This window comes from Tamandua tetradactyla, chromosome 15 (assembly GCF_023851605.1).
Source record: "Tamandua tetradactyla isolate mTamTet1 chromosome 15, mTamTet1.pri, whole genome shotgun sequence".
Lineage (NCBI taxonomy): Eukaryota > Metazoa > Chordata > Mammalia > Pilosa > Myrmecophagidae > Tamandua > Tamandua tetradactyla.
This window is the reverse complement of record NC_135341.1, coordinates 54470657-54491377: the sequence shown is the minus strand read 5'-3', so window position 1 is coordinate 54491377 and position 20721 is coordinate 54470657. Positions and strand designations below refer to the sequence as shown.

Genomic DNA, 20721 nt, shown 5'->3' with positions numbered 1-20721 from the left:
GAGTCCCTGAAGCCCTGCCAAGTCCTTCCCATTTCTACCTCAATGTTTCAGAAAACAAGTATCAGAAGTTGAGTTGTGCTCAATACCCACCGCAGGGTGTCCCGCTGCCATTCTCACTTCCACTGCCTGCAGCCTGCTGCGGGGGGCTCAGCTGCTCCTGGCAGACATAGATGGTTAAACGGGGCCTAACTGACCTGCAATCAGAAAATGTCACTCGTGAGCCTACAAGACAAAGGTGTCTTACCACAAATACAAATGACCAATATAGGAATCAAAGTTGTATTTCCTTATGAGAACTTTTCAACATTATTTCACTATGCAAAATAACTTACTAATAAAAATATGAAAACCACATACTTTGTATCAACTATCACAAGTTGTCTAATCTGATGATCAAGACTCTAAAACCCCTGAGATAGTCTGTCTGTCAGATGTTGGTAAATCTTAAGATTAAAGGCAGCAATTTAAAATCAATTTAAGATTCAATACTAATGGGATTCTCATACTACAAGCCTGAAAATAGCAATGGTGGTAAATGGATCTTACAAGCCAGCACTGTTTACAGTTCTATTATTTTAATTTGCGATTCATTTACATTTTTAATAATTGTTTAACAGTAATGACCTTGAAAACCACAGATTCTGTATAGCTCACCTAAACGAAAAGTTTTGTTTTCTTGGAAACAAACCCAGTCATTTTCAAGAAATAAATACAGTCCATATGCATCTTTATCAGTCTTAGGGTCTACTTCTGACCTCATCAGAGTCTGCATCATACCTGGGCCTGCCCTGATGAAACAGTCTTGTGAAGCACATGCCATCCTAGTGTGGAAAGACATTCTGCCCAAATCTCCCATGTGAAGACTGTACGTTATTATAAGCAAAACAATTTCTTTTGACACAGTATTTTACCTTGACTTCAGTAAATTATATAGCCGAATTCCATCAGCTGCACCACAAATTTGTACTAAATCTTCTTTTGTCAGTTTTAATAAGTCGGCACCTAGAGAACAGCAAAGAGAATCTTCTCAAAGAAGTGAAAAAACTAATGGCTGCTTTCCTGGCATGTGTAGTCAGGCAGTTAAAGGTCCTTCAAAACCATCACAGGCATCCTGAGTATACATGGATACATGAACAACACAAAAACACACACAGCATACCTGTCCCTCATAGCCAAAGAAATGCTGGCTCTTTCATGTCCTATATGAAGGAGCTTGGAAGCCCAGAGGCTAGAAATCAAATAAATAGGCAGGGTCTATAGAACTAAAGACTCCTTTGCCCAACTTATTTAGTGGTTAGGCTATAGCTATATGTATAAACATGATTTGGACTACAGGTAAGTGACTAATCAAGAAGAAGCAGAAGTTAAGAGTTTCAAGGACTTGTCCTAAAGTTACACAGCTAGTTGATACCAGAGACAGGACTAGTTCTCTAAACTGCAACATTGGGGTGGGCCACGGTGTCTCAGCAGGTAAGAATGCTTGCCTGCCAAGCCCGAGGACCTGGGTTCGATTCCCGGTGCCTGCCCATGTAAAAATAAATAAATAAATAAAAATTAAAAAAATAAAAAATAATAAACTGCAACACTGAATATAAAATAACATTCTGTAACATAACAACTCTGTCACAATAGCCACTTTTAAAAGAAGGCATAATAAAGACCTGAACATTGTACTGTAAGATTTCCCCCACAAATATTCGACGAGTAAAAATGACAAGGTATCTAGGAAAGGGGAGAAGGAGTGGAGAGAGCATGACTGACCAAAGGCTGGTGATTTTGAAGCTGGAGATAGTTACATGGGGATTCATCATACTCTTCGATCTACTTTTTATACTTGAACATGTTCATGATTAATAGTCACAATGCAGTCTATTGGGGGGATTAAGATGGTCTCTGGGACTAAGGCATAACTTCCATCTGATAAATTCCCATTTATATATATAACAAGAAAATAGGATTATCTTTCTATTTTTAAAGGCTTGAATGTGAGAGCCTAGTAACTTCCTAGGTTGTCAAAGAAATAAAAACTGGAGAAGCCTATCTCCCATGAGACATGAGATTGATGGAGTCATTTTATGGAGTCAGATAAGCAAAGACAGACGCTCTCACTTCTCCATTAGGACCCACCATACCCACCTCTGAAACAGGGTTCACCAGAGATGTGTGTTTGTGCAGACCCTTAACCTGTATGAGAACAGGGCACATTCCCTTGTGCACCCCCCTGCTGAGATGTAAACACCCAAGAAGCTCAGAGCAAGAAGGCTTCCCTCCTCCTCATTGCTCTACTGCCAGCACTGTGGTCAGGTGATGCACCAAAGGGGCACCAGAGCCAGCTCCCCTAGCCGCCTTCCTGGAAGAAGCTCAGAGGTTAAAGTGGAGGAGCAGGAAACCAAGCCAAGTGATCACTGCTCACAGTGAAAAGAGCTTACGACTTTCCAGATAGAAACATGTGTCTGTCCTAACATAACAAGAGTAACCTGAAGCCACCCTCAGTTTCAAATATAAGAGCTTTTTCAATGTGCTGTCTTTTCATCTGCCTTCCCTATGAAGGTTCAAGACCACTCCCTCCAATGGAAACTTCATAATTCCTGGGTTTTCATACATAAAATCCTTTACTTAAAGGTTTAAAATTGTAGTTCCCAGCAAGCAAATGATCTACACTGCTACTTAATTTTAAGGAGACAAAGAGCTACATAGGGAATGACTATTCATTACACAAACACTGCAATAAATGGCTGTTATTAGGAACCATGTTATTCATAAAATCAAGCTTCCCCAAGGCCAGAGTTCATGTATACATACTCTGTCCTCTTAAAAGGTTCAAGCTGCAAATATTTATGGTCCAAAGCACTGCAGGCAACGAAAAGCTAACTGCCATTTACTGTTTGGCCAGAACATGTTAGTAAGTGTTCTTTGTGTAAAAGGTCTCAAAGCTAAATACATTTGAGAAATGCTGCCTCTGCCATCTGCTCTGCCACACCTGGCATGTCTATCACAGTCCCTTCAAACAGATTTCCTATTGTATCACCGGGAGAATTACTGGTTGGTCTCTCTTAAAAATTCCATCTAAACATTCCTTCAGCTTACTATGGAAGAAAATACTTACACCAGTTGTTTAAAAACCCATATCTGAATACATCTAAACCATGGAATAGTATTCAGAATTAAAAAAAAAAAGTAATGATACACGCAAACAACTTGGAAGAACCTCAAGGACATAGTACTGAGTTGGACAAAAGCCAGCCAGAAACAGTCATAGACTATTTGATTCCATTTATATGGAATGATCAAAATGAGATCAGAGATAGATCAGTGGTTGTTGCAGTTTAAGAATGGTCGGGAGGGGTATGGGTGTGGCTGTAAAAAATGGGAGAAAGATCCTAAGGCAATGAAGCAGTTCTGAATCTTAAGTGCGGTGGTGGTTAAACAAATCTACACGTGATAAAATGACACAGAACTGTATACACACATTGAACCAATGTCCACTCCTTGGTTTGACAGTGTACCATAGGTTATCTTGGGGGAAACTAGTCAATGGGTACTCAGGACCTCCCTATACAATTTCTGTAACCTCTGGTGAATCTTCGCAAAATTAAAGAAAAAACAAACATGTTTTAAGGCTAATAAAAGCACAGAAACAAACAGACAAGCAAATAAAACACACACAAACATACCTGAAAAATTGGAAAACATTCTTGTATAGGAAGAGAATCTATTTTTGAGCAGCCATTGCTGTGTTTCCTGAATCGTGGCTGTAGTCTGAAGTTTCTATTAAAAAGAAAATAAACATAAATAGGAGAAACCATTCAAATTTACCAAAAAACAACCCAAGTTACTGACATGTTATAAAAAAGAACATTTAATCAAAACACAGAAGTCCTCCAGTTTTGAAGTAAAGAAAAAATACCCAAGAAATGAGCATGAGAAAGAGCCTAAGGCAGTGAAGCAGTTCTGAATCTTAAGTGCGGTGGTGACCCTGTCAGAGGGTGAAAGTGCCTGAAAGCAGGAGGCAGTTTTAGGAAGATACTCACTTCACCACCAGGGGCCTGTGAAACTCCATCTCCTTGATGATTTGGGGAAGATGAATTGCTGGAGAGAAGGGAGAAGGAAATAAAGTATGATTTTTTTTAATTACTTCTTTTAAAATCAAGACCTTATAGCTGTTAAACCAGGTAAGTTTAAAATAAGACAACATTGTGGGATACTGTGGGACAGCTATATATCTTTACAACAAGAATGTAGGTACAGCGGGACAGGAAGTCAGTAAGGTGATGAGATCAAGACACAAAAGACTCAAGTGTATCTTAATTTATGCCTCCTCCTTCTCCATCTGTTACAGTAAAAAAGTAAAGGTTTGTGAAACAAAAGGGCTCTTCCAGTTATTTCCAGGGGTTGCCAAGAAAGTGAGAGTGAAAAAGATCCATTTTAAGTTAGGAAAAAACATGAGAAAACAAAACAAGAAGCTACAGGAAATAAAGTGATCTTAATCTAAAATATAAAATGACATTCCTTTAATTAATATACTTATTCATGAGTAAAGAAGGTGAAATTCAAGAGAACAAATGAAACAAAAGTATACCTCTATCTATCCTTGTGTTTTTAAAGGTAAAAGAAAATGAAAAACAATTCCACAGGGAATGTGGCCACATCCCTGGCTACTCAGCCCCTGTATCTCAGTTACTTAGGTTTAGTTGCTGATTGTGTACCATTAGCCATCCACCAGAACTTAAGCTCCTTCAGCCGATATCTGTCTTTTGGTCACTTAATCACAGCACCTGGAATGGGGCTGGGCATACCATGGGTTCTCAGGAAATAATCTGTTAACTAATATGCATGTCTTCATAGTTATCTCTCTAAAATCACTTCCTAAGATTATCCACTGTGACTGACTAGGAAACTGGGAAAAAAAAAAAACCCTACACCCTACCTAACATGCTGGGCCCCCCCACCTCCCCTATGCCTGAGTCCAATCGTATTTTTCTCCTCTTTAAAAGCATGGTAACCTACCCCAAAACAAGCTGCCTCATCATTCTATCCACCTCCTCAGGGGAAAAGTTTTATTTTTTAATCTTTTAAAGACTTTGTCAAAATGACCAGAATACAAAAATGGGAACCTTTTCCTTTGGGGGAATCTGAGCTTTCATAATTTTCCTCACCAACAGGAAACTTCCTAAAAACAGGGAACTTCTGATCTGACCCACTTTGAATTAACCCTTCAGCAAAGCCCTTAGAAATACAAAGGAGCTGCAGGCAGCCACAGGGATGCTGCTGAAGATGCCGTTCCAGCCAATTCACTGGGTACTCAGTTGCCAGTGAAGGCCAGACAACAGAATATACCAAGTCTACCATTCCCATTTCTAAAAACTATAGTAAGTCATTAGAAATTAAGAAGCCATCTTTTAAGTTTAAGAATTCATTTTTTAAAACTAGTCCATTGGGAGGAAGAAGGTTAGGGCAGAAGATAACCACCATATGAAATGGTGAGTATTAAAGACAAATGTGCTTTGTAATAAATGCAATCTTAACACTTTCAAGCAACAATTCACTCTGTCTTTCTCTCTTTATCCATGAACCCCATTCATACTGTTTCTGTCTTGCAAAGATTATATCTTGGCTATATCAGAGAAATACCCCCTTCTCTACAGTTATGGTAGTTGAACACCTGTGCAGCACATGGGGCTAGGACTAAAAAGGCTGGCAGGTTAAGACAAGACAGTGATTCTCCTCTGTAACCTCTGAGGTGCAGGATGTTCCCGTTACTGTATACCTCAGATATTCAAAAAAGAGGCTGCTGTATTTTAGAGGGAAAGAAAGGCGCGTGAGCATCAGTGAGCCTGAGCCACACAATTATACAAACCAAATACCTGTCAGGGACACTGCAAGTGTTCTGCTGTGGGGAGGTGAAAGTGGGCACTGTGGAAGGACTGTTATTCACATAGGCTGGGGGGGCATCAGGCCACGGAGAACACTAGGGATAGAAACAAAAATAAATTGATTATATGCTTTTAAAGTACATGGAAGAAATATTTTTGTAATTCACTCTCTAGTCTGGCCAAATGCAAAATTATAAATTTAAATGCCTGCCATTCATCAAGCAACCTCACAGAAACCAGTCAAGTTTACTTCTGTGTGGCAAAGAAAAATTTTACCTCTGTGTGTGTCAAGACACTGAGTAATCTTAAAGAAGAACTGAAGTGATGATAGCAGCAGAAAAATTTGTTAAGACATTTTAAATGTATACTTATGAACAATTTGCTTTCAAGAACTTTCACCTCCCTCTTTACCAGGATCTTAGATTTCAAATCTCAGTTCCCCATCAGGCACCTATCAAGGTTTGAGAATAGCAAAGACAAGAAAGATTCATAAACAACCTCTGATATCACACAGTGACCTGGAAAGATTCTGTGTCCTACCTAGTGCTCCCCCCTGCCGTCTCACCCGCCTCCCCAGAGAGCAGCCACCCAGTGCCCACGTTCACCATTTGCTTCCTCGGTTCCTCTAAAATTAACAATCCCCAAGTAAGACGAAACAGGTTCTAATGTACAAGGTACTGCATATATCTATCAACTGATGTATAAAAAATATATTTATTTATATTTTCCAAAGGGGCATGGTGAACTTCATTATTTTTCCTCCCTTAGAAAAATTCCAACTGAAAAGCAAAGATACAGAGACACATGCCAATTAAGAGCCAAAGTCAAAAGCGTGTTGCACCTGTGCCAGCCAGTGTCTACACTAAGGTATGAGGGCATCCATTTCCCTCCCCAGGTACTCTTTTTCTAAAACTAACCTGCCTGAGGATGCCCTCAGTTTCAAGTGACCCCTTTAATAATCACCCTTCTTTCACTGTATATAAGAAAGCCATCGTAACTTGGCATGGCTTTGGGGTATAAAACTCCTAAAAACCAAGCAAAGCAAAAGGACATTCAAAGATATTAGGCTAGATTATGAGAAAAATACATGACCCTCATGACTAAAAAAAATTCTTTTTTAAGTCGGATGGTTTTCAGTTCTTTGTATACAACATAAGACCTAATTGAGCTGTCAGCAGATTTATAATTAAATAATCTACTAAAACATAGTTGACTGGGATTTTCAACAGATAATTCAAACGGAATTCAAGAGCCTGAATGACACTACTGAAAGAAAACTTTGATCCCCATCTACTTATTTATGTAAACAAGGTTTTCATCTATTAAAAAAAAATCAAGAATTTATGTTCTGCCCTGACTTTTCAAAATTCAAGATGCATTTCCAATAACGTTTCAAATTTTTATATTTAATAATTATCAACATTTGTATGATTTCCCTTATTTTGATAAATTAATACTATTAAGGATAAGTTTTACATTTCTCAACTGAATTAAAGGGTCTTATGGTCATGGGAAATTTTAAAAATAAAATTTCAATTTGTATACATTTTTATAATAAAGAACTACAGTAGGGAGAGCCTTAAAAGATTTTTAGGCTTGAAAATGTCAAATTAGGATAAAATTCTTTAAAGGAGGTAGAAAAGAAAATGAGATCAAGATGAAAGAGCAAAGTAAAATTGTTAGGGATTATTAAGAACCTTGACCGTGACTCTTCCAGTTGATGACAGCAGGTGTCACAATGCTACGGTATTTAAAGCCCATAGAATATATTTCAAAGCATAATGTAGTTTTATCTAAAAATGTAAATACATTAAATACTCAGAAAAATCCCCTCCTTTGCAACTACTTAAATTCATGATAACTTTTAGGTATCAGTATAAAAAATGCAAGAGAAAGTATATCTTTTTTCAAAATGTTTTTAAGGGCTAGGAGAGTAAAAAGTGTTACGATGAGTGGTGTAAAAGAGCTAAAAGGCTGAAAAGCACTCTGAGGGCAGGAACTCAAGTCTCCCCAACAGTTCAGGGGTTAACCACATGTCTGACACCCGCAAATGCATGATACAAGGAAAATAATTTCTAATTGAAATCCTAGAACCATAACATTCTTTACAATGATCCAATTACATTTCTCCTCAAAAATGGGAAAAACGATTACAGATATTTCAACTAAAAACTGGCTGTCAAAAAAAAAATCTAATCTGGCTGGACAGCTTTGCCAAACTTACTGCATGGTACAACAATTTCACCACAGATGTTTTATACAATAATGCCCATTCTTTTTAAACTGGGGCCCTTTTTTATCTTTCCATTATACAAAATAGCACCTCAGTTTATGCAGTTTGAGGAACTCAAGACCCTGTGAACCGAGTGGCAGATCTAATCACTTAAGCTGTCAGACCTCACAGTATCTCCACCACCTGGAAGATTTTTCAACTAAGATTTTCATCCCCAGACATGAAATATTACGACACAGCCAGTATAACACCCACATCTAAATAACAGAAACTTTTTAATATTAAAAATATCAAGTCTTCCCAAATTTGCTTTGGTAATTACTGCCAGGTGAGGAAATGAAGCCATTAAAAATCCTTCTAGTTAGTGTGGCAGAGTAAGGTGGAGAAAACAAGTTTACTGAAATTCCATAAACATACCTATTTCACTATTACACATTTATATTCTTTTAGCAGCAGAGCAGAGCTGTTAAAAGTTTTGACATCTATCCAGGGATGAAAGTCTCCCTGGCGGCGTGGGAGATGACTCCCAGGGATGAGTCTGGCCCTGGCACCATGGGATCAACAATGCCATCCTGACAAAAAGGGGGAAAAGAAGTGTAACAAATAAGGTATCAGTGGCTGAGAGAGTTCAAATGGAATCAAGAGGCTACTCTGGAGAGCACTCTTACACAAGCTTCAGTTAGACACTGCTACTTAGCATAAATTGCCAAACCCCAATCAAATACTGCCAATCCGAAAGAATACCTAGGGCATTATATAAGATTCTACAAAGGTTCCATGCACTAGGGTAACTTTCCAAAACCTACAACCTCCCTGGACCAGATAAGTCCTGAAATGCAGAGTCCAGCCTCTTCAGAACATCAACAAGTTCCATCCCCCATCCCATATTACTGACAGTCCCTTCCAAAATGAAAAAGTTGGAATGGGCATAGCCCAAATACCCCTAAAAAGTGGGAGAAAGGTCAAAGGTGATGGCGGAGTTATAAGGGAAGGCGGGGCTTAAAAATGAATTTTAATACTAAATCATTATATTGATATTTCTTTTAGCCTCCAGTACCTTAGAGCAGCTAGAAATAAAAACTTAAAATTGTGGAATTTCAACCCATACCAAACCCTGAAATCTGTTCTACAACTAATTGTTGCGATGTACTTTGAAATGTATTGCTTTTGTGTATATATGCTATTTTAAGAGAAGGAAGAATATAACAGAAAAAAATAAGACTTAACAAATGAATATGACTGCTGAATCATTATACTGATCATTTCTGTTGGTCTCCAGTACCTTGGAGTAGCCAGAAGAAAAAAAGAAAAATTGTAGCACTAACCCATACCAAATTTCAAAATCTGTTAAAAAACTACTTAAACATGCACTCGGAAATTTATTGCTTTTTTTGTATATATATTATATTTCACAATTAAAAAAATTAAAAAAATAAACATTTCACAGTGAAGGGGGGGAAAAAGTTTTGATATGTAAAACTTGCCCCAAAAATATGAGACTCAATGCACTAAACACTGGAAAGCTAGTGCTCAATGAAACATTAGGTCCCATTGGGGGAGGATATACTTTCTAGAAAATAAACTTATAAAATAAGTTCCTAAATTGCCAGGCTAAATAAAACCCCAAGACCAGCCTGAGTACTGTTTTAAGAGATTTCTTCTGTGGTCTCAAACCAAGTGGTAAAGAGCATAACAGGAGTATTTTCACAATGTTTCTTTTATCTCAGCCTGCTTCTCTGTCTTTAAAAACATGCAGTGGTACTGTACCTTCTGCTCCTGAATATAGTCTGTAATTCACAGTTTCGAGCAATACCAGACCTGGACTCTTCAAGTACTGAATTGCTGCACACTGTGAATACAGTCCAGGCACAGGTGAAGAAAGTCCCTAGAAGAATCAAGATGTACAGCTGTATGAAGGGAATGCGCACCCACCTTGGATGGTAGAAACTGGCAGCCGTGATTTAAGCCAATAAAACACAGCTCAGAGACAGAGACCAAAAGACGCACAGCATATGCAGCATCTTTTGGGAGCAACAGTAGTGGCTCTGTTCATCGTGGGACCACTTCACACAGCTACTTTTTTACTTTATTGATAAGATGGATGTCCCTTTCTACTGAAAGCTAATTCTAACTACCCGAGAACCATAAGAAAAATTGACCTTCCTTTACAGGCAATTTGAAAGAGTACACAAAATATATGAAACACTGCAGGCTTTCTTTTTTAAGGGATTAATTCATACCCCTGCATTTTTTTAACAAGTTCCCAAGATAAGCTTCAACCACCCCTGGAAGCATCTAAACCAATAAAAAGCAGCCTGGGGCAGCAAGTAACACACTAGGAAGATGTGAAATCCCAGGCCAGTGAACTGCTGACGTTTTGCATACTTTAGATTTGAGCTAAGAATCATTAAGAATTTACCAAGCACCCTAACATCTTCAGATCAGCTCTGGGCTATAGCTGATTCTTTTATTTATGAATTGCTAGAATTCATTTCTTTGAATTAAATGGTTTATAACAGGAAGGGAAAATTGATGTGAGATACTAAGATCTTCCAAAAAAAGTTTACGAAGAACTCATCTGTGAGTTTTCAGCTGTGATGTCAGAAGAGGATGAAAACATAAAATCAGGGGAAGGAATATATAGTTTTCCATACAGCCTTTGATTTGACTCAAAAAGGACCAGTGAAAGCAAAAGCACTGTGTGTGCTCCCCTTGGTACTCAGATGACAACATTTTCACTTTTACTACAAACAAAAGATTTCAAAACATTTTTAGTCATTGTTTTAATGTGGGAATGAGGTTCTTTTGATAGTGATTTTCCCAGTCAACTGATAATCACAGGAAAATATGAGGATGAAAAATCCATATTGGCACCTTGATATGCAAACACTGCAATTATATATATGGTTGCCATTAATATATAAGATGGCAGTTATTTTAAAAATTATTTAATGCTCTATGTTTGCATTTACTGTGAGTATATGATGTATTACAAAACAGGAAACCCTTTGTGGATTGCTAGATGGAAAGAGCAGTGTCAGAAAATAAAGATCTACTATACATATCCGGATGAAACTCATATTCAACCAAAAGCCCCATAAACTACATATTGGGGGCACTAGATCCAAGTGAAGAAAGATGCTCTACTTTGGCCTGAAGCGTAAAGCTACGATGCAGGGGCCAAGAGGATTTTTTTTCTACTAGTGCTGCCAAACAGGCTTTTAAAAGCACAGACAGACACACATTCTCATACTACACACAAGGAAATGGGACACAGAGTATTATACATGTCAATTTCAAGCTTGCTGCTATCATTTCTCGAAATATGAACAAAATTTTCTTATCAGTTAGCTATATACATGAGAATGCAACACCTTTTAAAATTACATGAAAATAACTACTTTACTAAAGAATTTTCAATTAATTTCAGTGCTCTTGAAGGAGGGTATGTGCGTGTGAAGGAGAGGGAGGGGGAGAAGGGAAGAAGATAGGGAGGGAACACATATCTTTGGGTGTCGCATTTTCCCTCTAAAACCACCCAATATGGTCAACATTGTTTTTGCTTTGTTTTAAAGTGTTAGATTTAGGAAATTTTCCTCAGTGAGGAACAAACAGAAAGCTGTAAGTCTGAACAAAAGCAAATTAAATCAAGACAAGGACATCAAAACCAATTTTGGCTTTACTTTTCAGTGGAAGTCGGTCCTATATCTAACACTGCACAATGAAAAGAGAAGCAGAAGTCCCTTACACTGCCTCGCTTTGCCAGAGAATCACCGTAGTCTGCTGGCAAAGTCCGCTTGCTGGACTTTTTCTGCTCATGTTCAACTGCATCTTCAATTATAGGCTCAAGCCTCATCTGGACAAACACCAAAGATTGGGATCAATGTCTTTTCATTATACAAATAAAGATCTAATACTCTGTTTCATATCTCTGCAGTCCAATTAAACAAATGTATGACTAGCAGGATTCACAGGGAAAGAAAATGCAAAACCCCAGCAGTGACAAAAATTGGACATTCTAGGCCCCAACTTCATCTCTTGCCAATGTCAAGGATTTTAAGGTCTGTTTCTAAGACCTGATTTGGGATTTTAGCATCTTCATTTAAGGTCCCACCCAGGAGACTAATCCATTAAAATTCCAAAACTTAATATTTTCCCCACAAATTTTACAAGGAACATTCTATCAATCTGCCACCCAATCTTCCCCAAACCCTTTGTAGCAACACTCATCCTTTGGGATATTGGTCATATGTGAACCTCTGCTTCTCTTCCAAAACCAAAATGCCATTCCACATTACCTCTGTGAGGATTGTGGTGTCATAGGATGGCTGATATTTTTCTTTTTCGTGGACAGTTCTCTTTTCCATCTTTTCTCGGTCTGTTTTTTGTTTCCTGTCTGCTCCTTTAGGCTTAAAACAAGGAGATTATTTCATTAATAGGCTGCAGATAAACATTTAAAAGTGAAACTAGGCCTGAATTACTAAAGCCTGGTTTCCATCTCTTACCTTAAACACTTTGATTTGGCAGCTAGCTGAGTGCAGATGATCCATGTATTCCCCATTTTCATTCTGCTTAAAGGTGTCAACCTGAATCCTAAAAGGCACGCCCTTTTCACCTCCATGCTTCCGTGGAGTAAATTCTGTGCTGATGCAGTGTACCTGGAAAGCAATTCGTGCTGCAATGGACTCAAGAGCACCTTCCATTGATTACACTTCTATTTTGTTCCTCTTGGATGTTTTGTCACCACTATAAATGCAAGTCCTTTAAAATGAACTCCCCACATATCAGTCAAATATCTCTCCGGAATTTCTCTGAATCATTTTTAATATACGGCTTTCCTTTTCAATTCCTATTTGCAAATCCAACCGAGTCTTTCTGGACTTTTAGAGAATGAGCTCTTCCTTATCCCAATGCCTCTCCTCTAATGCAGGACTTGTGATTAGGGCAACAAAAGGGCAGTAGCTTCCTACATTTCTCCCACCTATACCCTGAATGACATGCTGTTCTCAGATCCAGAGTCTTACACTCTGCCCTACACATGTCGGCACCACCCTGCAATGGCTCCCAGTCACCTATGGGTCAATCCGAAGCAATGCCTACTTCACCATTCCAGGGCTTTCCTTATTTGCCCTCTGCTGCCATTACCCCTGCTCTAGCCAGAAAATCATCTTACTACTCTTTCTATATAGATACTGACTTGTGATACTTTGCCCGGGCAACTTCCAAGGTCTACAAAAGCCCCTATTCATTAAATCTGCACACATCTAAACTCTTCTGTCAGCCCTTCAAAGTTCAATCAGAACCCTGGGGCAATACTCATTGCACCACCTCTCCCCCTTCTCCCAATATCACCACAGTTAACAGCCTCAGGGTAATACATAGGGCCAGTAATGAGACCTTGGTAATTCCTGACTTCTACACATTCCCCATTCTAATGACTCTGGGTTAAACTGATCACTGGAATATGACTGTGCACAGCCTGAGATTTAAGCCAAAGTCTAATATCACTGCCATTCATCACACAGCTAGTTACCCTGCTTGGCAAACAGTATAAGAAGATATTCAACTAATATGAAATATGTCAAGTGATTATTAGTTGATAGTGGATTATATTTGGTAGACTATGAAAATGCAAAATACTAAATATACTTTTTGTTTTAGCCAACCTTAGCTTACTTAGGCTGTTCAACAATTAAATGATTCTCCTTTTCTATATAAAGATCACCTATTCGGTAGCCTTAATTTCACTACTTAAAAACTTGAACATACTGGGTATTAGAATTATGGATGATTTCTTTTGTAGGTGTAATGATGGTATTATAGTTATGTTTTAGAAAAAATCATCTATGAAACAAAAGGACAAATACTGTATGGTCTCACTAATATGAACACTAATGAGTGAACTTTGAGAACTAAAGTTAAGAACACAGGTCATCAGGAGACAGAAAAAAGGTAGAGTTTGGGCACTTAGTGCTGAAGGAGTACAGAAAGTACAACAGGGATGATAAAGATCCAGAAATGGATAGCACAATACTACCCGATGGTGGCACAATAATATAAGTACATTAATGAAGCTGAGCGTGAGTATGGTTGAGGGAGAAGGGCTGGGGCATGTACGACACCACACCAGAAGGAAAGATAGAGGATAAAGACCAAGACAGTATTACTTAGGAATGCCTACAGTGGACAATGATGGTGCTCAAATGTACAAATATAAGAATGTTTTTACATGAGGGAGAACAAATGAATGTCAACACTGCAAAATGTTGAAAATGGAAGGTATAAGGGAAAAAGTACAATCAATGCAAACTATAGTCTATAGTTAACAGTAACACTGTAATATGCTTCCATTGAATGTAAAAAAGGCAATATGCCAAAACTAAATGTCAATAAGCAGGGGAGAAAGGGGAGTAGTATGGGATTCTTTGTGGAAGAAAAGGAAATGTCCTCATATAGAGTGTGGTGGCAAAGGAATAGCTATGTGATTATACCAGGAACCATTGATTTTTTATTTAGGTGGAATAGTATGATGTGTGAATAAAACTGTTTAAAAATGAACAGAGAGATACAAGTGCTGGAGAAAATATGGAGAGATGTACCTATTCACTATTGGTAGGGAAACTGAGAGGTGCAGCCCCTCTAGGGGGCAGTGTGGTAATGCCATAGGAGGCCAGGGTTAGGGCTGCCATATGATCCAGCAACCCCTGTTGCTAAGTATATACCTGGAGGAACTGAGAGTGGGGACAGGAGTGGACATTTGCACACAGGGGTTTATGGTTTCAGTGTCTGGATTTGCAAAGGATGGAGGTGGCTTAAGGGTACATCGACTGAGGAATGGAAGGGGAAACTGTGTTGTATACATACTATGAACTACTGAGCAGCCACAAGAAGGAATGAAGTTGTGAGGCATACAACTAGGTGAATGAATCTTAAGGACAGTATGTTGAATGAAATGTCTGAAAAAAAAACAACAACCCACAAATATTATCATGCCTCAATCATATGGCCTAACTATAACATACAGACTCAGAGAATTGAAGTCGACAGCATGAAATATCAGGTTGGGAACTACTGTAAAGGTTCCGAGATTGTAAGCTCTTACAGCAGTCACATCTAATCCTGAGTTGTAACTGTTATTTCTAAATTCTGAGATGCTGAGCTATTTGTGTATAACCTAGTCACTACCTGGAAGTTCAGTTATTTCTGTGACACCTAAGCTATGAAAGTCAGCTTTACTCCATATCACAACAGTTAAGCAAGTTGAAAAAGCAATCAGACTTCACCTAGAGATATGAATGAAGCTGATCTGGATAGGACCAAGGTAAATCAGAATACAGGGTAAAGGTCTATATTTTAAAACTTCAACTTCTGTGTGAGACCAAAGGAAGCGATGTTTATTTGGTGCAAAATTTCTATTTTTCGTAGCATATTATCTAATTTAACTTGTATGCTTCATTTATTCCAACACCATACTTGCATGGAATCTTGGATAGGGCATGAGATCTTGTTGGTTTGTACAAGTTAGTGTGATGACCCGACATAACCCAGAGTAATTTGGGGAGTGAATAAAAAAGTATTTGCGGGGACAAAGGTAGTTCATTGACAGAAATGTTGCCCACCATGAGGGAGACCTGGATTCGATTCCTGGTCTATGCACTTCCAAAAAAAAACAAACAAAAAATTCAACAAATGGTGCTGCAATAATGGGAAACTCACATGGAAAAATAATGAAATGTGACCCCGCCATACAGCATACAAAAAAAAAAAAAAGTATTTGCAAAGTGCCCCTGAGGAACTGGGGAGAAAGGAGGAAATATTCAACTTCCCCATCTGGAGAATTCCTGATATTCTCACAAGCAGTGGGGACAACCAATTCAATAGGCTGAGCCCTTTACACCCTAAGGGTCACTCCCAGAGAACCCCTTCTATTGCCCAGATGTGGCCTCTCTCTCTCTCTCTAAGCCAACTCAGCAGGTGAATTCACTGCCTACCCGGCTATGTGGGAAACAATTCCCAGGGGTATAAATCTCCCTGGTAATGTGGGGCAGGACTCCTGGGAATGAGGCAGGATGCAGCATCACAGGATTGAGAAAGCCTTCTTGACTAAAAGGGCCAAAAGATTAATAAGACAAAATAAAGTCTCAGTGGATGAGAGATTTCAAACAGAATCGAGAGGTTATCTTGGAGGTTATTCTTATGCATTATATAGATATCCCTTTTTAGTTTGTGATGTATTGGAGTGGCTAGAGGGAAGTACCTGAAACTATGGACCTGTGTTTCAGCAGCTTTGATTCTTGAAGATGACTGTATGACTATATAACTTTTACGATGTGACCACATGATTGTAAAAACCTCGTGGCTCCCTTTACCCAGGGTGTGGACAGATGAGTAAAAAAATAAGAACAAAAAAATAAATAAATAATAGGGGAGGATAAAAATTTTTTAAAAATTGGGTAGATTGCAATACTAGTGGTCAATGAGAGGGAGGGGTAAGGGATATGGAATGTATGGGTTTATTCCTTTTTTTTTAATTTCTTTTTCTGGAATGATGCAAATATTCTAAAAATGATCATGGCCGTGAATACGCAACTGTGATAATATTGTGAGCCACTGACTGTATACTTTGGATGGACAGTATGGTACATGAAGATATCTTAATAAAAAAATATATATATATGTATATATACACATACACTCGGGGGGTGGTGCATGGTCACGGAATTGAACCCAGGTCTCCCACATGGAGGGTGAGCATTCTACCACTGAGCCGCCTGTGCACCCACAACAAAAATATTTTTTAAAAATCATCTATGATATACAAACTGAATCTTTATGGGTGAAATGACATGCTTGGGATTTGCTTTAAAACATTCCTAGAACTAAAAAAAAGGGGGGGGGGAACTACTGAATAACTATTTAAGATGGGTGATGGGTGCACAAGACAGTTCATCATTATTCTCTTACTTCTGTGTGGGTTTGAAAATTTCAATATTAAAATGTTTTGAAAATAATCTAAAAACCATACCCTTTTTTAAATGACAGTTTTTGTTCAAGAGAAATGTATCTAGAAACATTAGAAACTGATTACTGTTACTACTGATGGTAAAAATTACATTTGAAGATTGCCTTCCTTATTACAGAATGTTTTCAGAAAAGTTAGCCTAAAAATACCACTGATTTAGTAGGTTAAACCCAATTTAATTGTGTGGGAATTACAAAATCAAAAAAAAAAACAATAAAAAAATTATTTTAAAAATTATCAAAAAAAAGACATTACAAGACAATTTACAAATAAGCATTTAAAAGAAATTACTTCATATGTCAAGAATTCAATCTTATCCATGGCCTTCTAAATGACTCAGTTAGTATACTTCTTATAATGTAAAAATCCAAACCTGAATGAAAGCAGATGTACGTTTTGCAGGGTCCCACAAAAATTCAACTGCATTTAACTGGCTTGGATTTGTCCTTGTGTCAATTATTCCCACAGACATTGGAATATCTATATTAAAAAAAAGTTATATAAAAACTCATCCTCTTTGAATAATTAAAACTTACAACTTACTTTATTATGCTCTAATGAAATTAATACACTTCCATGTTGGATTTTTCCTTTCTATGTTCTCCATGATCAGCCTATCGCTGTCAAAACCCCCGAGTTCACGGTTTTTTTCATCATGGTTTATATTTCATTTTATTAAGAAAATGACGAATGGAGACAATTGAAAATTAGATGGTTTCAAACTCATAAAATTCCTGGCTATTTCTTTTAGAACCAAAAGCTACCTCATTTTTAAGTACAAAATAACTCAAGGTATAAAGGATCTGCTAACAGCAAAACTCTTTGCACACAATTTATACATGGTGCCAGCACATCACATTGACAGACATAGCTAAATAGCTGTCCTCATCCTGCCATGGTTTTTTGATGACCATATGTACCTAAATCAAGAAGTCTGTCTCCTGGGCGATTCCACTTCCAACCTTCAAGTTGCTGGTGCTCTGTATATTGTAGTCGTCTGTCATGGAATACAACTCTTATTATGCTCTATGGAAAAGTGGGAAAAATGACTGCTTTTATTAAACTCCTCTAGCTAAAAGGCAGAGGCATTATAGACAGCATACCAAAACTGATTCTGCTGTAAATATTGCATAAGCAAACTTTCTTGATGTCTGTTCTTGGATTATGGATGCAGTTATTTGGTTCAAAGAATTATCACCCCAAAAATAAAAAGCTTAAATGAAATAGTTACCTAAGTATAATCTTTACCAAAGAAACCATCAGTGAGGAGGGTCACAGCTGGGACATACCAAATAAAGACTTTTTAAAAATATTCTAAATAGATGTATGTGGCACATTATAATCATACATCAAATGCCACAGATAAGAGAATTTTGAAAACTGCAAAGAGGAGGCCACACTCAAGGGAGCCACAATAAGATTAAGTGCCAGTTTCTCATCGGAAACCATGTGGGCAAGGAGGCAGTGGAACAATGTATTTAAAGTGCTGGAAGCCAGAAATTGCCAACCAAGAATTCTATATCCAGCACATAAGTCTTTCAAAAATGAGGGAGAGATTAAGACATCCCCAGATAAAAGCTGAAGGAGTTTGTTACCACTAGATATATCCTACAAGAAATGCAAAAGAGAATTCTGCAGGCTGAAAGAAAAGGACAGTTATTGTTATAATAGATCGAAGACATAAGAAGAAATAAAAATCTCTGGTGAGGGTCATGACATGGGTAAATTCTGATGTCTAAATTCTAAAAGTACTAATGTATCTTTTGTTTATAACTCCACTTTTTACTTCCTACAGGATCTAAAAGACAAACACATAAATGTAATGATAAATCAATGATTTTAGAATCAATGTGTAAATACGTAATTGTGAAATGAACTACATACAGGTGAAGGGATATAGGAATACAGTTTGTGTATACCATTGAACTTAAGTTGGTTTCAAAGCAAATGAAACTGTTAGACTTAGAATGTTAAATTTAAGCCCCATAGTAATGACAAAGAAAATACTGGAGAATATGCAAGCTCATTGAGATAGGCTGCTAGGGGCAGGGGACAGGTGGAATAGAAAGTTAATGCATAATGGGTATAGGGTTTCTACTGGGAGAGATGGGGGAGTTTTATTAATGGAAGGTGGTGAGGATACCACAGTACTGGGAAGATGGTTAATCCCACTGAATGTTATGCTTGGGAGTGGTTAAGATGGGGAAAGCCATATTGTATATAGTTCCCACAATTTTTTTTTAAGAAGACAATGACAAGTAAATGCAATACATGATTGTGAATGGGATATAGCAAGGGAAAAGACTCAAAGGGATAAGATTGGTACATATCAAAAAAATTACAATACACACTGTAAGCTTTCCATCCGTGTAAAATTTCTTGAACTTGATAACTATACTTAAGGTGGTTACATAAGTGAATATCCCTGTTCCTTGGAAATGCAATGGCAATATTAGGTGTTCAAGAAACAAGATGGATACAACTTATACTCAAGTGTTCTAAATGGACTGATAAACAGATAAGATAGAGTGGAAGAAAGAAAGAGAGGGAAGAAAAAAGGAAACGACAGAGGGAAGGGAAGGAGGATAGATTAAGAAAAGGAAAATGTGGCAAAATGTTAAAATCAGTGGATCTGGGTATCTGGGGTAGGGGTATGTTGGAGTTCTCTGTATGGGGTTTGTATTATTTTTGTGAACTGTCCTGTAAGTTTGAAGACATTTCAAAATTAAAAAAAAATGTTAATACATTCAGATGTCAGATTTCCACTAAACAGGCTTCTATGCAGGGTATGGACAGATAAGTAAAAAAATAATAAATAAATAAAATAAATAAATAAATAAATAATAGGAAGATAAGGGATAAAAAATGATGTGGATTGCAATACTAGCAGTCAGTGAGAGGGAGGGGTAAGGGGTACGAGATGTATGGTTTTTTCTTTTGATTTTTACTTCTTTTTCTGGATTGACGCAAATGTTCTAAAAATGATCATGGTGATGAATACACAACTGTATGATACTATTGTGACCTACTGATTGTATACTTTGTTGTGTGAAGATATCTCAATAAAAATATTTAAAAAGAAAAAGAAAAAATGGAGTTTTCAGATTATGATGCAATAAAATTGTGAATTCCCAACTGATTTTCTGCTAATTTTAACAGAAAATAATCTTAGCAATACATATAAATGCTACCTTAGTACCCCAACCTTCCCCATCTCCCAAATATACTATCCCAAATAAAGCTAATAAATATTTTGACGAGAACTATTTAAAAGCTTTTTTTTCCATGACAGAAAAGAAGCCAAGTCAGGTAGTTAGGGACCATGTGGGATAAGTCTGCAGGTCTTGTTCACTGTGCCAATCCAAGCCCATTTTCCCCACCTGCATTAACACCTGCAGGGCCTTCGCAGGCTATCTACCAATACCCACTTTCCACCATCTCCTGCTGGCAGTAGGGTCCTCACAGGTGCTGGGGCATGGCCTCCAGTGGCCCTGAGGATACCAACAACAGTGGCTCAGGTTCTCCAGTGGGTTGGCCACTCATAAGAAAGTTTGGCACAGAAAGCACCACGATTTTGATCCTTCCATATACAG

At 37.7% G+C, this 20721-nt stretch overlaps 1 protein-coding gene across 11 annotated transcripts in view; it reads right to left on the bottom strand.

Annotated features, from left to right (window-relative positions):
• Positions 1–20721, bottom strand: part of UBP1 (upstream binding protein 1) — a 101997-nt gene that overhangs the window by 8153 nt on the left and 73123 nt on the right. For 9 of the 11 annotated variants that reach the window (XM_077129876.1, XM_077129884.1, XM_077129881.1 and 6 more), the window contains 10 exons: positions 18049–18154; positions 17502–17608; positions 12612–12764; positions 12405–12515; positions 11855–11962; positions 5865–5968; positions 4032–4089; positions 3675–3768; positions 912–1002; positions 91–194 (listed from right to left, as the gene is read on the bottom strand). In XM_077129876.1, coding sequence (XP_076985991.1) covers positions 91–194; positions 912–1002; positions 3675–3768; positions 4032–4089; positions 5865–5968; positions 11855–11962; positions 12405–12515; positions 12612–12764; positions 17502–17608; positions 18049–18154 — 1036 coding nt within the window. The remainder of the gene's footprint in view (positions 1–90; positions 195–911; positions 1003–3674; positions 3769–4031; positions 4090–5864; positions 5969–11854; positions 11963–12404; positions 12516–12611; positions 12765–17501; positions 17609–18048; positions 18155–20721) is intronic. The other 2 variants (XM_077129877.1, XM_077129880.1) reach the window with 2 other exon arrangements.